Raw genomic sequence first — 14363 nt, 5'->3', positions numbered from 1 at the left:
ATATTTTCCCCCACCTTACACCTATATTTGCTCCCGTATCTCGTTGAGTTTTTCTTTTCTCCTTCTCCCTTTCTCTCCGCTCACTGCGAAACTGAACGTTGCTATTTCGTGTATCGGATATCGCGCGTAGATAAACACACGTACGCACGCACACACGCATCCATTGTACATATGTGTATACATTAGATTAAGCGCATACATTCTCCTCTCCTTGTCAGGTACGTACATACATACCCTGACTGTCGCGTCGTCGTATCAAAAAACACACCTCGGCGATACATCGTCTGTGTGTATACAGTAGTTACCCGTATCGAGATACGTTTTATACAATATATGTACCTATTCGGCTTATCTAAAGCGTAGAGAAAAAAAAAGAGGAAAAAATAAAAAGACAGAAACGAAAAATAAACAAGACCCTACGTCCACCTTTGTTCGGGAATCGCGGAATATTCCGACCCTCCGCAGCAGCTCTGCTTACGAATCGCAGAAATTATTGAAATTTCAAAATCCTGAATATCACTGAAATGAAATGAAAGAAAAAAAAAATAAGGAATGATCAAAGATGCGAATCACGTATTCGTTTTTCGCATTCTCTGGCGCCCGAATTCACTCGGTGCTGGCTGGTGTATAGTAAGAGTATTTACTCGCATTCGCAACGCCTGTCGTTCGTATACGGTTGAATTACACCTCATACGGAGGGTGAATTTTGGCGAGTTCGATGTTCATCACGGACTTCTTTTCTGCAGTTAATTTACTCGGTTAAACACCGGCGATAGGCCAGGTCTAGGTGTTGGCAACGTTGATAAACTTCGAACAGGCGGAATATAGACTACGCTACAAATTACGTGTAGGTATACGAGCTTCGTCAGTGTGACGCTGTGACACTGGAAACTCGAAGGGCGAGTTCCTCGCCAAAGTTGCCGAACGCGGCTTATCAATTATCCTTAGTCCATAGCGCGTAGACTATGAACAGACTTCAAAGCCTTTGGTCACTGGCTTAAAATGTCGCAAACCGAACAGACCGCTTTGCGAAACCCAATTATCGAGCAAATAATAAAGTATTCGCGTCGAAGGTGAACTGACGAAACGCTTTTAAACTCTGTTCAACAGTTTATTTGAAATCCTTTGAGATTCCTTCTTCCTCTAATTTACTTGTGGCTCCTTAATTCTTCCGTTCTCCTCATTTTCGTAATTCATTGAACACCCGACGACGCAAAAATTGTTTTAACGAATTTCAGGCCGTGGTCTTACCACCTCTTGCGAAATGGCCGTACGAGAATGGATTCACATTTACGACCTGGTTTAGACTTGACCCTATAAACTCAGTAAACATTGAACGCGAGAAGCCTTACTTGTACTGGTGAGTAACCCGCTATCGCGTTTCGCCTCAACGAGACCGAATTATTGCTGTTGAATTTGATCTCGACAAGTTCTGTTAATCGACGTCTATTTTCCACCCTGCGTACAGTTTCAAAACAAGCAAAGGGGTCGGGTACTCGGCACACTTTGTAGGAAATTGCTTGGTGCTCACTTCTATGAAGGTCAAAGGGAAGGGCTTCCAGCATTGTGTCAAATACGAGTTTCAACCACGAAAGGTGAGTTTCATCGACCGTCTAATTTCAGTTTCTCCCATTTTTCTCGGACGTGAAAATTGACCGTTCGCTAATCCTTACCGTTTTCATTCCTCAGTGGTACATGATCGCGATAGTGTACATATATAACAGATGGACGAAGAGCGAAATAAAGTGTCTGGTGAACGGGCAGCTAGCCTCGAGTACGGAAATGGCATGGTTCGTTTCGACCAACGACGTGAGTACTCGGTTTTTAATCGTTTGTTGGAAAAAGGTGCGGCCAGATTAGCCGGCGATTACCTTAAACGTGACCTTATGCCGTTCCAGCCATTCGATAAATGCTACATCGGTGCCACGCCGGAATTGGACGAGGAACGTGTGTTTTGCGGGCAAATGAGCGCGATATACTTATTCAGCGAAGCACTTACCACGCATCAAATATGCGCGATGCACAGACTGGGCCCTGGATACAAGGTACCTGCACAGTTTTATTTCACACCGCCGATGTAGGAGGAGACATGCTGTCGCACGGCGCAGTCAGACAGATAATTCGGTGTCCGCGGTCGAACTAATTATCCACTAATTGACGGAATACAGTAAATTATATTCTATTTCGTATAGTGTAGCAATTTATTCGCAAATTCAATTTCAGAGCCAGTTCCGGTTTGATAACGAATGTTACCTCAATCTACCTGACAATCACAAAAGGGTGAGTGACGAGCAGGAGCCCGTTAGCATGTTGGACCAAAGTATACAGCCTGTAAGCATTTTGCGTTTTGATTTATCATTTAAGTTGTAATTATTAAATTTACCCTCCTCGGATTACCGCTTATTGTTATAGTTTGTGAAAAGCAGAAAAGACAGTGCATAAAAATAAATAGAGTTCATCCAAGGTAATCGTTTCAGAGTCTGATAACACAGAATCAGATCGCTTGCATATTGTATTTTACGTTGTGGATAAATCAATTTGGTCATGCGTCGACATAATTTTCGCATGAATTTAACGTAGGTAGTTGAGAGCTTCTTTCTTGGTAAATTTGTAGATTTTACATATCATTTCAGTTGCAAAAAAAAAATCATTTATTTTTGTTTGAATAACAACTATCCAGGTAATTGAGTGTCGTTACTTTGTCGTAGATAATAGAGTCGAGAACACTGTTAATTTCTTGTGGTTGTATTTCAGTTTTTTCTTTGACAAGCAAATTTTGTTACGAAACAATTTTGTCGCATGCTTGACTTTCGAGTTGTCAGTATTTTTTTCTGGCATATGAATATTTAGTAGTTTTTTTTTTTTTATACCTGTACGATCGTCAGAATATCGAGACCGGTATTCGATTCAACTTTGACAAGAAATTGAAGGTAAAAATCCAATCGCGATACAATTAATCTTCCGACCAAACGTAATTACGATTTCATACGAAAGAAAAAATAGATTATACCGATACTTGGTACCGTGAGAATTGCGAAATCATCACGATGTCATGCGCATTCGGTACCTGTACAATCCGTGGTTCATTGTAGATACGTATCTGCGAAACTAGTAACGCTGTTATTGTCTGACGAACGTAAAGTTTAGTAGGTACAGACAAAGGCTAATGAAATGAGTTTATTGATATGATGTACCACTAGTGTAGGTAATGGCGCGATATTTTTCATATCTTCCCATAAAATAAACTGTACATTAAATTTGATTGCAGGTACTCTACGATGGAAAGTTATCGAACGCTATAGTCTTTATGTACAACCCCGTTGCGACGGACTCGCAGCTATGCTTGCAGAGCGCTCCAAAAGGCAACATGTCTTATTTTGTCCACACGCCCCACGCTCTCATGCTGCAGGTTCGGAACACACCTTGCAAACTTCCTCCAATCTATCTCCGTTGCACTCGAACTCTACAACGTATACACCGATTTCTCTTCATCATTACAGGAAGTAAAAGCTGTCATCACTCACTCTATCCACAGTACCTTGAATTCCATCGGCGGAATACAAGTTCTGTTCCCGTTGTTCTCCCAGCTAGACATGTCGTACGATTGCGTCACTGCTAATGATATCAAAAGGGATCCGACCTTATGGTGATTATAAGAAAATCTTGATAAGATTTGTTATCGTTTCACGACACGAGAGTAATTCGTTTCGGGTCTCGGTACCGAATCAGTACTCATACATGTTCTGCTGAGTTGTTGGTCATTTCACGAGAAACATCATGTTCCAGTTCGAAGCTGTTGGGCTTCATCTGCGATTTGGTAGAGAGTTCGCAAACGGTACAACAGCATATGGTTCAGAATCGAGGATTTTTAGTGATCAGCTACATGCTTCAACGGGCAAGCCGGGACCACCTGACTACAGAGGTGTTGGCTTCGTTTTTGGAGCTTACGAAGCACCTCGTCACATGCCTGAGTGCCAACAGCGACCTTTTACTGAAACAGGTATAACACACTAAATTACGTACAGTACACCGTTGTACGATACTAGTTATCATTCGATAGACGAAAAATCACGTTAGGGTGTACATGTAATAACGAGTGATTTGTACGAAAATTTCGTATTCATACATCAGCCCCAGGAACTGCGTGCACGATTATCTACAACAATGAATACAGAATAAATCGTTCGATTACACGGAAAATCAAATTGGTGGTGACACTGGTATATACATGTATCGTTAGAATCGTTTGGTTAGAAATACGATTCATATTCATTATTCATAGAGATATGATGATGCCAAATTAGGCATTAGGTTTGAATGCTCGTTTAAATCAGACTCCAAAATAAATAGGCATTTAACACTTCCCAGGAAAATAATTTTTACAGACGTGAATTCAAAATCTGTCTATGTTAAGAGTGTCTGACATGATCGAGTTATTTTTTCTTTACGTTAACTTTATGTACGTCGCATGAACAGCGTATTACCTGTATATGAAAACTTTCCTCCATAGAGAACGACTATTAGTTGCCTGATTCCATTATGTTTATTTGAATATAATTTCTACCTTGCATCTCGGGATACCGATTTTAGCTAAGTTTTATAATCTCTCCGAGTACATTCTTCCCAAACGTAGTAACGACTAGCTGAAAGTATTATCCCAACAATTAGCATTCTGTATTAGACAGTCTTTTTGATTGTCGTTACTTTTGTACAGCTCTAATTTGCAGTACACCTATTGATTAGTCATAGAACCCCTTGCTTGACATGATTCGTACTCAAGATCCCTTCAGCATGGCTGAATTATTTACTAAGCTACTTCTAAGTTTCTCAATCAATGGACTAGCATGCAATCTACCGACTTTCAAATTTGTTTCTTTTCTAATGCCTCTGCAATATTTTATTTTTATTGCCAATAGAACTGTCTAAAAATTATATTTCCATTCGAATTTCTTGAAGTATTCGCAAAAAATCTCATTACATTTTCACACTTAACAAATGAGCTCGAAAAGATAAGTTTTTCCATTTCTGTATTCGATTTAAAATAATTGAACGACGGCGTGTACGCGGCGTATTCGAATCGGTCATGAATTACAATGATTCATTTCCATTGAAAGACTTCCTCCTGAAGCAAACGTACTGCAGTTCTCTTTGTTGCACTTGGAAAGTTTCCGAAGCTTTGATTATTCTCTACTTTTTTATTTCAATCATTACTCTGCGACTGCTTGTAAAATTTATTTTTCTACAACGTTTTGCTGATCTGCTAACCGAGTCTCTTTTGTGCATCTAAATTTGACTTTTCTCGACGCGCATTTTGCAGTTAAAAATTAGATTCAATCATGTTCTTTCATCATCCTTCATTTTGTCCTCATGTTAACGATTCGTCACCAATTACAGTAGCCATTATGTCAAACATGTTGAATGTTGAATGTCTACCACTTGTAAACTCTTCTATCCGTTGTGGCTTAAGTCCTGTAATTCATATTGATACAATATGTCGTTTTGTGTACAATTATCCAATCTGTGTCAATGAATTCTCGTGAAAAATGTAAACGGCGAATAATCTTGACCATCGAAACCAAAATTAGTCACTTGCAAACTGGCATTAAGAGATTGACATAAAAATACAGTCTTTTTTTCTTTACTGCATTGACATAAATATTTAATGAATTTGATGGGAAAAAAAAAATGAAAAGTCGGCTAGATTGGTGTGTCCTAAGGACAGGCAGATCCATGGTGATGTAGTTGTTTTACTTTTCATTCCTGACATGGCAGCTGCTGGACCATGTCCTCTTTAATCCTGCCTTATGGATTTACACTCCGGCACCAGTACAATCTCGCCTGTACTCATACCTGGCAACCGAATTCCTCAGCGATACCCAAATATATTCAAACGTCAGAAGAGTATCAACAGTGCTGCAAACCGTACACACTCTAAAGTATTACTACTGGGTAGCTAATCCAAGAGCAAAGAGCGGCATTACACCCAAGGGACTGGGTATGTGGTCTACTATTTCACTATGCATCTCAGTTATTTCACCTTAATGCCGTCAATTTTACAGGCTGATGTTCAAGGGCTTTGGGGAGGAAAAAAGTATAAATTATCTTGGCGTAGTTATTAATTATTTTGATTAATCAATTTTTAGACGGACCCCGTCCGCAGCAGAAGGACATTTTGACGATACGTTCGTACATCCTGTTATTTTTAAAGCAATTGATAATGATAGGAAACGGCGTGAAGGACGATGAGCTGCAAAGCATTCTCAATTATTTAACAACGATGCATGAGGTGAGCATTTTTATATACATTTTTTTTTTGTTTTTATCCGCCATAGTTCACTAATTTCTTTTATTGCAACCACTGATTTGGTCCCCATCACATTCAGGATGACAATTTGCACGACGTTCTGCAAATGCTGATATCTCTGATGTCAGAACATCCGTCATCTATGGTGCCTGCGTTTGACGCTAAACAAGGAGTGCGAACAATTTTCAAGCTCTTGGCTGCGGAGAGTCAATTAATACGTCTTCAAGCTCTTAAGCTGCTCGGATTTTTCTTGAGTCGCAGTACGCATAAGTAAGGATTAATATCAAACGTCATGAATTTTCATATCACGATATTCAAAATACTAAGGAAATTTTTGATCCAGGAGAAAGTACGATGTCATGAGTCCGCATAATCTCTATACACTGTTGGCTGAAAGACTGTTGCTGAACGAAGAGACTCTGTCCCTGCCAACATACAACGTTCTTTACGAGGTGCGGATACCAAGATCAATGTTTGACGTGGGTATTTTTTCGGTGTCGTTGGTCATCAAATTAAAAACGTAAAAACAACGTACAAAGTTTTTTTCTTTCTTTTAATAAATTATGGTCTGAGGAGCCCCCCCAAGGGCCGAAACGTCGTTTTTATATTTTTAATTTGACAACCGAGGATACCAAGAAAATGCCCAGATATCTTACACGGTCGAGAAAACTCCCTTCAAAATTAATTTTCAACATAATTTGTTACAGATCATGACTGAACATATAAGTCAACAAATCCTGTACACTCGACATCCTGAGCCTGAATCGCTCTACCGATTGGAAAATCCAAGTAAATTACAAGTCTTATCCAATTTCAGATGATTCGGATCTCAGAAGATTTTATTTTCTGGACTAGAATTAGTTCATTTATAATATTTTTTGCCCTTTTTTAGTGATATTAAAAGTCGTTGCAACTTTGGTGAGACAGTCAAAGCAAACGGAACAGTTGCTAGAAGTGAAGAAACTGTTTCTCTCAGACATGACTTTGCTCTGTAACAACAATCGTGAAAACCGACGGACCGTTTTGCAAATGTCCGTATGGCAAGAATGGTTGATCGCAATGGCCTACATACACCCAAAAAATGCAGAGGAACAAAAGATTTCGGATATGGTTTACTCGTTGTTCCGTATGCTTCTTCATCATGCTATTAAACACGAGTATGGAGGATGGCGAGTCTGGGTCGATACATTGGCCATCGTTCATTCGAAAGTAAGTGTACAATATTTACGACGGAATTTAGCGAAATTTGACAATCTGTCGATTGAATATTTTAGGTGTCATACGAAGAGTTTAAATTACAATTTGCTCAAATGTACGAACATTACGAGCGTCAGAGGTCGGACAACATAACGGATCCGGAACTGCGCCAACAGAGGCCAATCAGCACAATATCAGGATGGGATCAACAACACTCTGGTAATAATGGTTACACTAGACCGATACCTTGGACCAATGCTCAGCAGCCTACTCTGCCGAATTCGGAAGAACATTACAAGGTTATTATTTATTTCACTTGTTACTGTAGAAACTGTTACTTTCAGCACATTCATGTTAACATCGCCAAAATTTTGCGGTTTTCAGGAATTTGACAATCCAGACGCGGCTGATCGCTTGGACGAATCATGCAGCTGCGATCTCAATTCAATAGACAATACGGAAAGTGACGGAAGTCCAGCCTTAATAAAATCTCGTAGTGAAACGTTGGATACATTGCAATCTAGTGAGGCAGTGTCGTTAGATTCTCGGCTAAGTGACAAACCTGAAACACCGACGACAGCTCGGGAGAATAATTCCGACACACCGACTATTCTTGAGGAGGCGAACAGTGAACCAATTTCGTTGCCAACAACGCATGAAACTAGCGAGATTATATCTATTGAAAGCTCTAGCGATTTGTACAGTGACGTTCATAAAATAGAAAGCTCCAGTCCAGATTCAATGATGCAAGAAACAAGGAAAGAAACTATTACCAACACTCAAGAGTCACAGAGTGATGCAGGTTCTCCATTGATTGTAAGAGAAGATAACAGTCCAGCAATAACGCCGATTGATGAAGAAGATAGTGATGAAACCTTGGCAAAAGATGCTGAGTCCAAAATCGAGGAAGAAGTGGAGTCGAAAGTTTCTCAAGGAGACGCAGAAGATGAAACTGATGAATCAAAAATAGTGGGTGAAACTAAAACCGAAGCAACAACAGAGGCTCAAGCTGAGCCAATGGCAGAAAATGAGAGTGATGAGAAGTTCGAAGAACATAAAAAACCCGAAGATAATGCTAGCGATGAAAGTAGTATTGACAAAAACGCAGTGGAAAAGGTTGTTCTTGATGAGCATAAAGAATCTGTTGAATCTGCCAAAGACTTGGTAACCACGTCTTCGGTTGAAAAAACTGACACCAATGTAGAATTGGAATCTGAAAATCCGGTTGTTGATGAAAATGAATCAAAAGTTAGTACAGACGTCGAGAAACCTTCAGCGGACGATCATCAAGATGTTATAGAAAACGAAGAGGTCAAAGTCAGTTTGAATCAGGATGATTTGAACAAAGTCATTAAGGACGTTGTAAAAACTCCGCCGGTTGAGGAGGAGAATGTTAGCAATGAAAAAATACCCGAAGGTGATGATGGAAGCGTTGGCGTCAAGACTGACGAAGAAAAGAAAGATGAAAACGCAGAAAATGTAAAAAGTCTAATTTGCTCAACTAGTGTAATAGAAACCTCTGAAGCGTGTAAAGAGAAAATAGATGTGGAGGGTAATGATTTGGGATCGGTAGCAGATAGTGAGTTAAGAAGTAACGAAGATAATAGCACGGTCGAGACTGTAATAGAGGATAAAAGTGCTGTTGTTAATGGTAATGATAATGGCAATGAAGAAAAAGACAAAGAGGAGGTAAATGATGAACGTTCAGGAGAACCGTCCAATGTTTCTATTAGCATAAGTGATAATAAAACAGACATTCCTGTGAGGACTGAAACGATAAAAATAGAAGATAGTGTTTCTAATATTAGTGACGTTCAAAGTTCTGTAGGTAATGTGACTCAAGTGCCAAATCCTAAACAGCATATTCCAACAATATCGACGGTCTGTGATGCAACAAAAAATTTACCCGACGGTGTGCCTAAAATTGTTAGTTCTAAAACTATTACGACTGACGATCAGTTGTTGAATAACTTAACTACAGATCACATAGACGCTCATCGCAGATCCAGCCTGCCAATTGTTCCCTCTGAGACTATCACCGATGGAAGTATGGATGACGCACCTTCTCTGCCCATTCCGTTGCGTAAGATGTCGTCACCCCAAAAGCGACCAAGGAGTGCCTCAACATCGACACAAGTAGACCCTAATCACTTTGGTGCGTGAATCTATTCGTTAAGAGACACCATCTACCAATTTCATAACTCACAAATCAACGTAAAACATTATTTTTATCTTCAGAGTCAAAACGAGCAAAGCAAGGAAACCCTTCCACAAGACCGATGTTCAGTCCAGGCCCTACACGACCTCCATTTAGGATACCCGAGTTCAAATGGTCGTACATACATCAGAGATTACTTTCCGACGTTCTGTTTTCGCTGGAAACTGACATTCAAGTCTGGAGAAGGTACGTAGTGTAAAGAAGACTTCGAATTAGATATAATCTGTATTAACTGATTTTTATGTCCCCTCTTGCAGCCATTCAACGAAGTCTGTATTAGACTTTGTAAACAGCAGCGAGAATGCTATATTCGTAGTGAATACTGTTCATTTGATATCTCAGCTTGCCGACAATCTTATAATAGCCTGCGGTGGTCTCCTTCCGTTACTTGCATCTGCGACTTCGCCCAACGTGAGTATACATGAATTAATGTTTCATTTCAATATATAATTAAATATTACATCATAACAGCAGTTTATTTTCTCTCTGAAAACCTAATTTAGATTACCTGTATCTTGCATTTTTAACACTTGAGCAATACATTTATGTATTCTATAGTAGTCGCATAGCCATTACCCGTTTTGCATTGGAGTGTTTACAAATGTAATGATTTGCGCGACGAATAGATTGTGAAAAAAAAAAATTTCTGAACCGAAACACATGTTTGAAACACGAAAAGCCGTAAGAGTGTATATTTGTTCATTTTTAATCATTAATAAACAAATAATTCTGTTAGAGCGAACTGGATGTAATAGAGCCGACTCAGGGTATGCCAATTGAGGTAGCTGTTTCCTTTCTGCAAAGACTAGTCAATATGGCCGACGTACTCATTTTCGCTAGTTCATTAAATTTTGGAGAACTAGAGGCAGAGAAAAATATGTCCAGCGGTGGGATCCTACGGCAATGTCTACGATTGGTTTGTATTTATTTATGTTTTTCAAATTATTTTCTTATCAGAAACAAAAAATAAAAATTCCGAAATACTCGAATAGTTCTGTACATATTTGAAATCCTTATTCCAAAATCTGTTAATTTCTTAAAATTTTTATTTGTACAATATAGCCGCAGTATTTCTACTAAATATTGAAAACGGCTGACTTCGATCGCAATTTCTTCATCCTGACCTGTAGCATTATGTAATAGTCGTTTTTGAAAGCAATTTTACATGGTGAATATTGAAATCAGAATTTATTCCCTTTATCTAAGTATCACATCGTGTGCAGCGGTGTACTTCAGATTTCTCTAATCGTTTGTATTATTGTGCATTTTTGAGTATAATAAATCTGTATCTAGTTTAGAATTGTATATGAATAAAACTCTAAACGAGGTAATGCACTTAGATTTACTTAGGGCTTCAAAATCGACCAGTAAATATTACCTAGAATAGGTAGATATGACAATCAAATTAATCAGTAGCCTTCGTCGAGTTTTATATACGTTTTTATGTGTAATTATATAACATATTGCTTGTTTAGGTCTGTACATGTGCTGTTAGAAACTGCTTAGAGTGTAAAGAACGTGGCAGACCTTACAGCATGTTAGGTCGGCAGATCGGTTCTAGTAATAAATCACAGCACATACAGTCGCTCATAAGAGGAGCTCAGACCTCGCCTACGGTACGTTATCTTTACACAAATCTTTCTCGTCTAAAATTGAAATAATTAATTACATTTATTATGCACATATCACGTACTATGCACATATTAGTCAGACATGGGTTGAACTTATTTAAAATTCGGTCCATTTTCAGATTGTTTTGGACAAGCTGGCAACTCAGCAGCTAAGCCCGGTCAAAGATCCTGAAAAGTTGTTGCAGGATATGGATGTTAATCGCCTAAGAGCTGTTATTTACAGAGATGTTGTAAGTTTCTTTCTTACGTACGTACTTCATCTTGAAACATAGGTTTTTTTTGTTTACAAAACTTGTTTAATATTTCATATCTCGTTACAGGAAGAAACCAAGCAGGCTCAGTTTCTGTCCCTGGCTATAGTTTACTTCATCTCTGTACTAATGGTGTCCAAATATCGCGACATACTGGAACCACCAATTCCTCAACGACCGCCGAGCCCAGTTCAAAATGTACAAACAAATGGAACTAACATTAGGCCCGGAAGTCCGTCAGGTTAGTTTCTCTCTTATTATTCCTGTATAAAATCGTTTACTAATCTGCTATGATGAATAAGAAGATTTGATTTAACGTTTCAAACATACTGAATAGTTGACTCAGTCAATGAAACTACGAAGTAAAATTTCAACCCACGATATCGACGTAATTCTGTGGCTTAAATCGATTTCATAATTTATCACTTAATTTACGAACATTAATTAATCACTCGATGCTATGTTATTAATAATAGACACGTTCCTCGTTTGATTGACTCGTGTAGGTGAAAGTATTATTTTTCTATTTCGAACCATCTATTCTCTGGGTCACTTTTATCAGTTTTTTGCTCTGTTACGTTTTTGAATCTAGTAATTTTTTTTTTTTTTTGTCATAATGATTAAAACATGCCCATGACGTACGAATCGTTTTTTTCAAAGTGACGTGAAGAAGTACTGGTACAAGAAGATTGTCTTGTTTCTTCTTACAATTAGTCAAAACTCTTACGTGTCAGATAAATAAATTTTCCATTTAGTTTGAGATATTGTCAAAACCGATACTTTTCATAGTGTAATCAGGTTTGTTTAATTTGATTCCTGCCATCACTTAAACATACGGCATGTATTACAATTTCTGTAACCGCATGTAACAAAGTGTTTCACCAATGCAAGCACCAGCAGAGCAACGAACCAGTAGTTCAGATATTATTCATGTTTGTAGACTGAAATGGTTTTCACCTTTTGTCCTTGCTGATTTTGAATTCATACAAAAACTAGTATAACTCTAACACTTCGTGTGAACTAACGTTGGTATAAAACTTTTTTAAATATTGCATACATACCCAATTGATGTGCTGAATGTACCACACCCATCAAAACATTTTCTCTTCTATCAATTCGTACGATAAAAATCGCAAAGGAGCGTAAACATTATTTTACCATGTCCTTGAAGAAAAACTCATCATTCTACTGATTATTAAAATGAAAGAATCTGATATTCTTTTAGAAAAACATTATATTAGGTAGTTATAGAAAATCACAATTGCACTAGCGATAAATAAACATTACATCTTAACACTTTGCTCCAAATGGTAGAAAAGCATGCGTGGTTGCACTGGTGTAGATATAAATATTATCTTCTTATCTGTATCTGACAGTGAGAGTTTTGATGTTTGTCGAATGTGTCTGCACTCATTTACCAATATATTTTTAATATTACTCTTCATCAGTTCATAACATCACGTACATCATGAACTGTGTAACCGATTTTATTTCATCGTCACAATTCGGTTCCGAAACAGCTTGAAGCTCGAAGTTGGAGCTTCTTTATTTTGAAAAATCAAGCATCCGTGAATTTGGGGTATTTGACCGTCTGTTGGATCTATATAGAAAGTGAAAAAATCTTAGGATAAAAGTTCTCTTGTAAGAGTGATCAAAATAGCACATCGTCTTTTCAATCATCGCCCTTTACCCCTATAGTCTCCATGTTTTTCCCACTTTGCCATGCAAAATTCTTATCTTAAGAATTCGACTTGAGGGTCTCCATTTAAAATGAATTACTTTTGATGACAGCAAAATTCTTAGACTTCTCAAACGAATGTTCTTTTCTGGTATCTTTTCAGTATTATTTCTTACATCACAGTTCAACGTCATTTATTGTTTTCTTTCAATTTTTATCATTCGCATAGAGTCAGAAGTGCAAAACATTTGGATGAATTAGCTTTCTAATGATTGTAAAAAAAATTTCATTCGACAAATACCGTCACTGTTAATTCTACATTGGTATGGAAAAGATTGACAAACATTGAGAAAATCGTAATCGCTTAGTTGTCGCGACTATTCTTCCCTTTTGGTTCAATATTGTGAAGTGGAGCTGAATAGGACTAGACTCTGTATCTGGCGTAGTAGAATGCGAGAACTAGCACGTAGCTTGAAAATGAAAGAAGGACGAAAGTAAAGGTGGATAATGTGGTTCCGCAGCAGATGGGAGTGGTGGTGGAGGAGGGCGACCACTGTTTCCGCAGTGGTCTCACCATGTGTACCCTCAGTTCCTCCCGGGGTCTCACCCCAACGCCAATGCGAACCACCACACCAGCCAGCACCACCACCAGCACCCACTACCACCGGCTGCCAGGCACACTAGTCGCCAGCCCCCATCCAGTTATTATCTCCCGAATAACCACAATAACCATTCCTCGAACCATCACTCGAATAACTATAACTTCCATCACCATCATCATTATCATCACCATAATAACAACAATCACCATCATACGCTTCAAAAGCATATCGATCAGCCCCGAAATCTCTATCATAGAAATTCTGGTGTCGGTCTGCAAGGTAATTGCTCGTACATATTCCTTGAACTGCTCGTCTTCGCTCCCTCTGAGTACAGAATGAATTTTCGTTTCGTATTATTGTTGTTATTATTTTTATTATTACTGTACTTATTACTCCTACATCTCGTTATTATGGTCGTTATTATTATTTTGGCTTGTTTTAAATAATGTAATACTGTAGTTTTGGTAATCCTATCCTATTCC

At 38.4% G+C, this 14363-nt stretch overlaps 1 protein-coding gene across 1 annotated transcript in view; it reads left to right on the top strand.

Annotated features, from left to right (window-relative positions):
- Positions 1-14363, top strand: part of rg (A kinase anchor protein rugose) — a 157525-nt gene that overhangs the window by 82610 nt on the left and 60552 nt on the right. Inside the window, exons 6-28 of the mRNA XM_046633230.2 lie at positions 1239-1360; positions 1469-1595; positions 1690-1809; positions 1899-2045; positions 2224-2331; positions 3269-3409; positions 3501-3646; positions 3787-4000; positions 5743-5995; positions 6144-6286; positions 6384-6574; positions 6648-6756; positions 7012-7093; positions 7197-7513; positions 7579-7800; positions 7886-9656; positions 9740-9905; positions 9977-10130; positions 10456-10635; positions 11195-11335; positions 11470-11580; positions 11671-11842; positions 13801-14160. Of these exons, the coding sequence (XP_046489186.1) occupies positions 1239-1360; positions 1469-1595; positions 1690-1809; positions 1899-2045; positions 2224-2331; positions 3269-3409; positions 3501-3646; positions 3787-4000; positions 5743-5995; positions 6144-6286; positions 6384-6574; positions 6648-6756; positions 7012-7093; positions 7197-7513; positions 7579-7800; positions 7886-9656; positions 9740-9905; positions 9977-10130; positions 10456-10635; positions 11195-11335; positions 11470-11580; positions 11671-11842; positions 13801-14160 (5497 nt within the window). The remainder of the gene's footprint in view (positions 1-1238; positions 1361-1468; positions 1596-1689; positions 1810-1898; positions 2046-2223; positions 2332-3268; positions 3410-3500; positions 3647-3786; positions 4001-5742; positions 5996-6143; positions 6287-6383; positions 6575-6647; positions 6757-7011; positions 7094-7196; positions 7514-7578; positions 7801-7885; positions 9657-9739; positions 9906-9976; positions 10131-10455; positions 10636-11194; positions 11336-11469; positions 11581-11670; positions 11843-13800; positions 14161-14363) is intronic.

The sequence above is a fragment of the Neodiprion pinetum genome, chromosome 6 (assembly GCF_021155775.2).
Source record: "Neodiprion pinetum isolate iyNeoPine1 chromosome 6, iyNeoPine1.2, whole genome shotgun sequence".
Taxonomy (NCBI): Eukaryota; Metazoa; Arthropoda; class Insecta; order Hymenoptera; family Diprionidae; genus Neodiprion; species Neodiprion pinetum.
The sequence above is the reverse complement of the archived record's forward strand: the minus strand, read 5'-3'. Positions and strand labels throughout refer to the sequence as shown.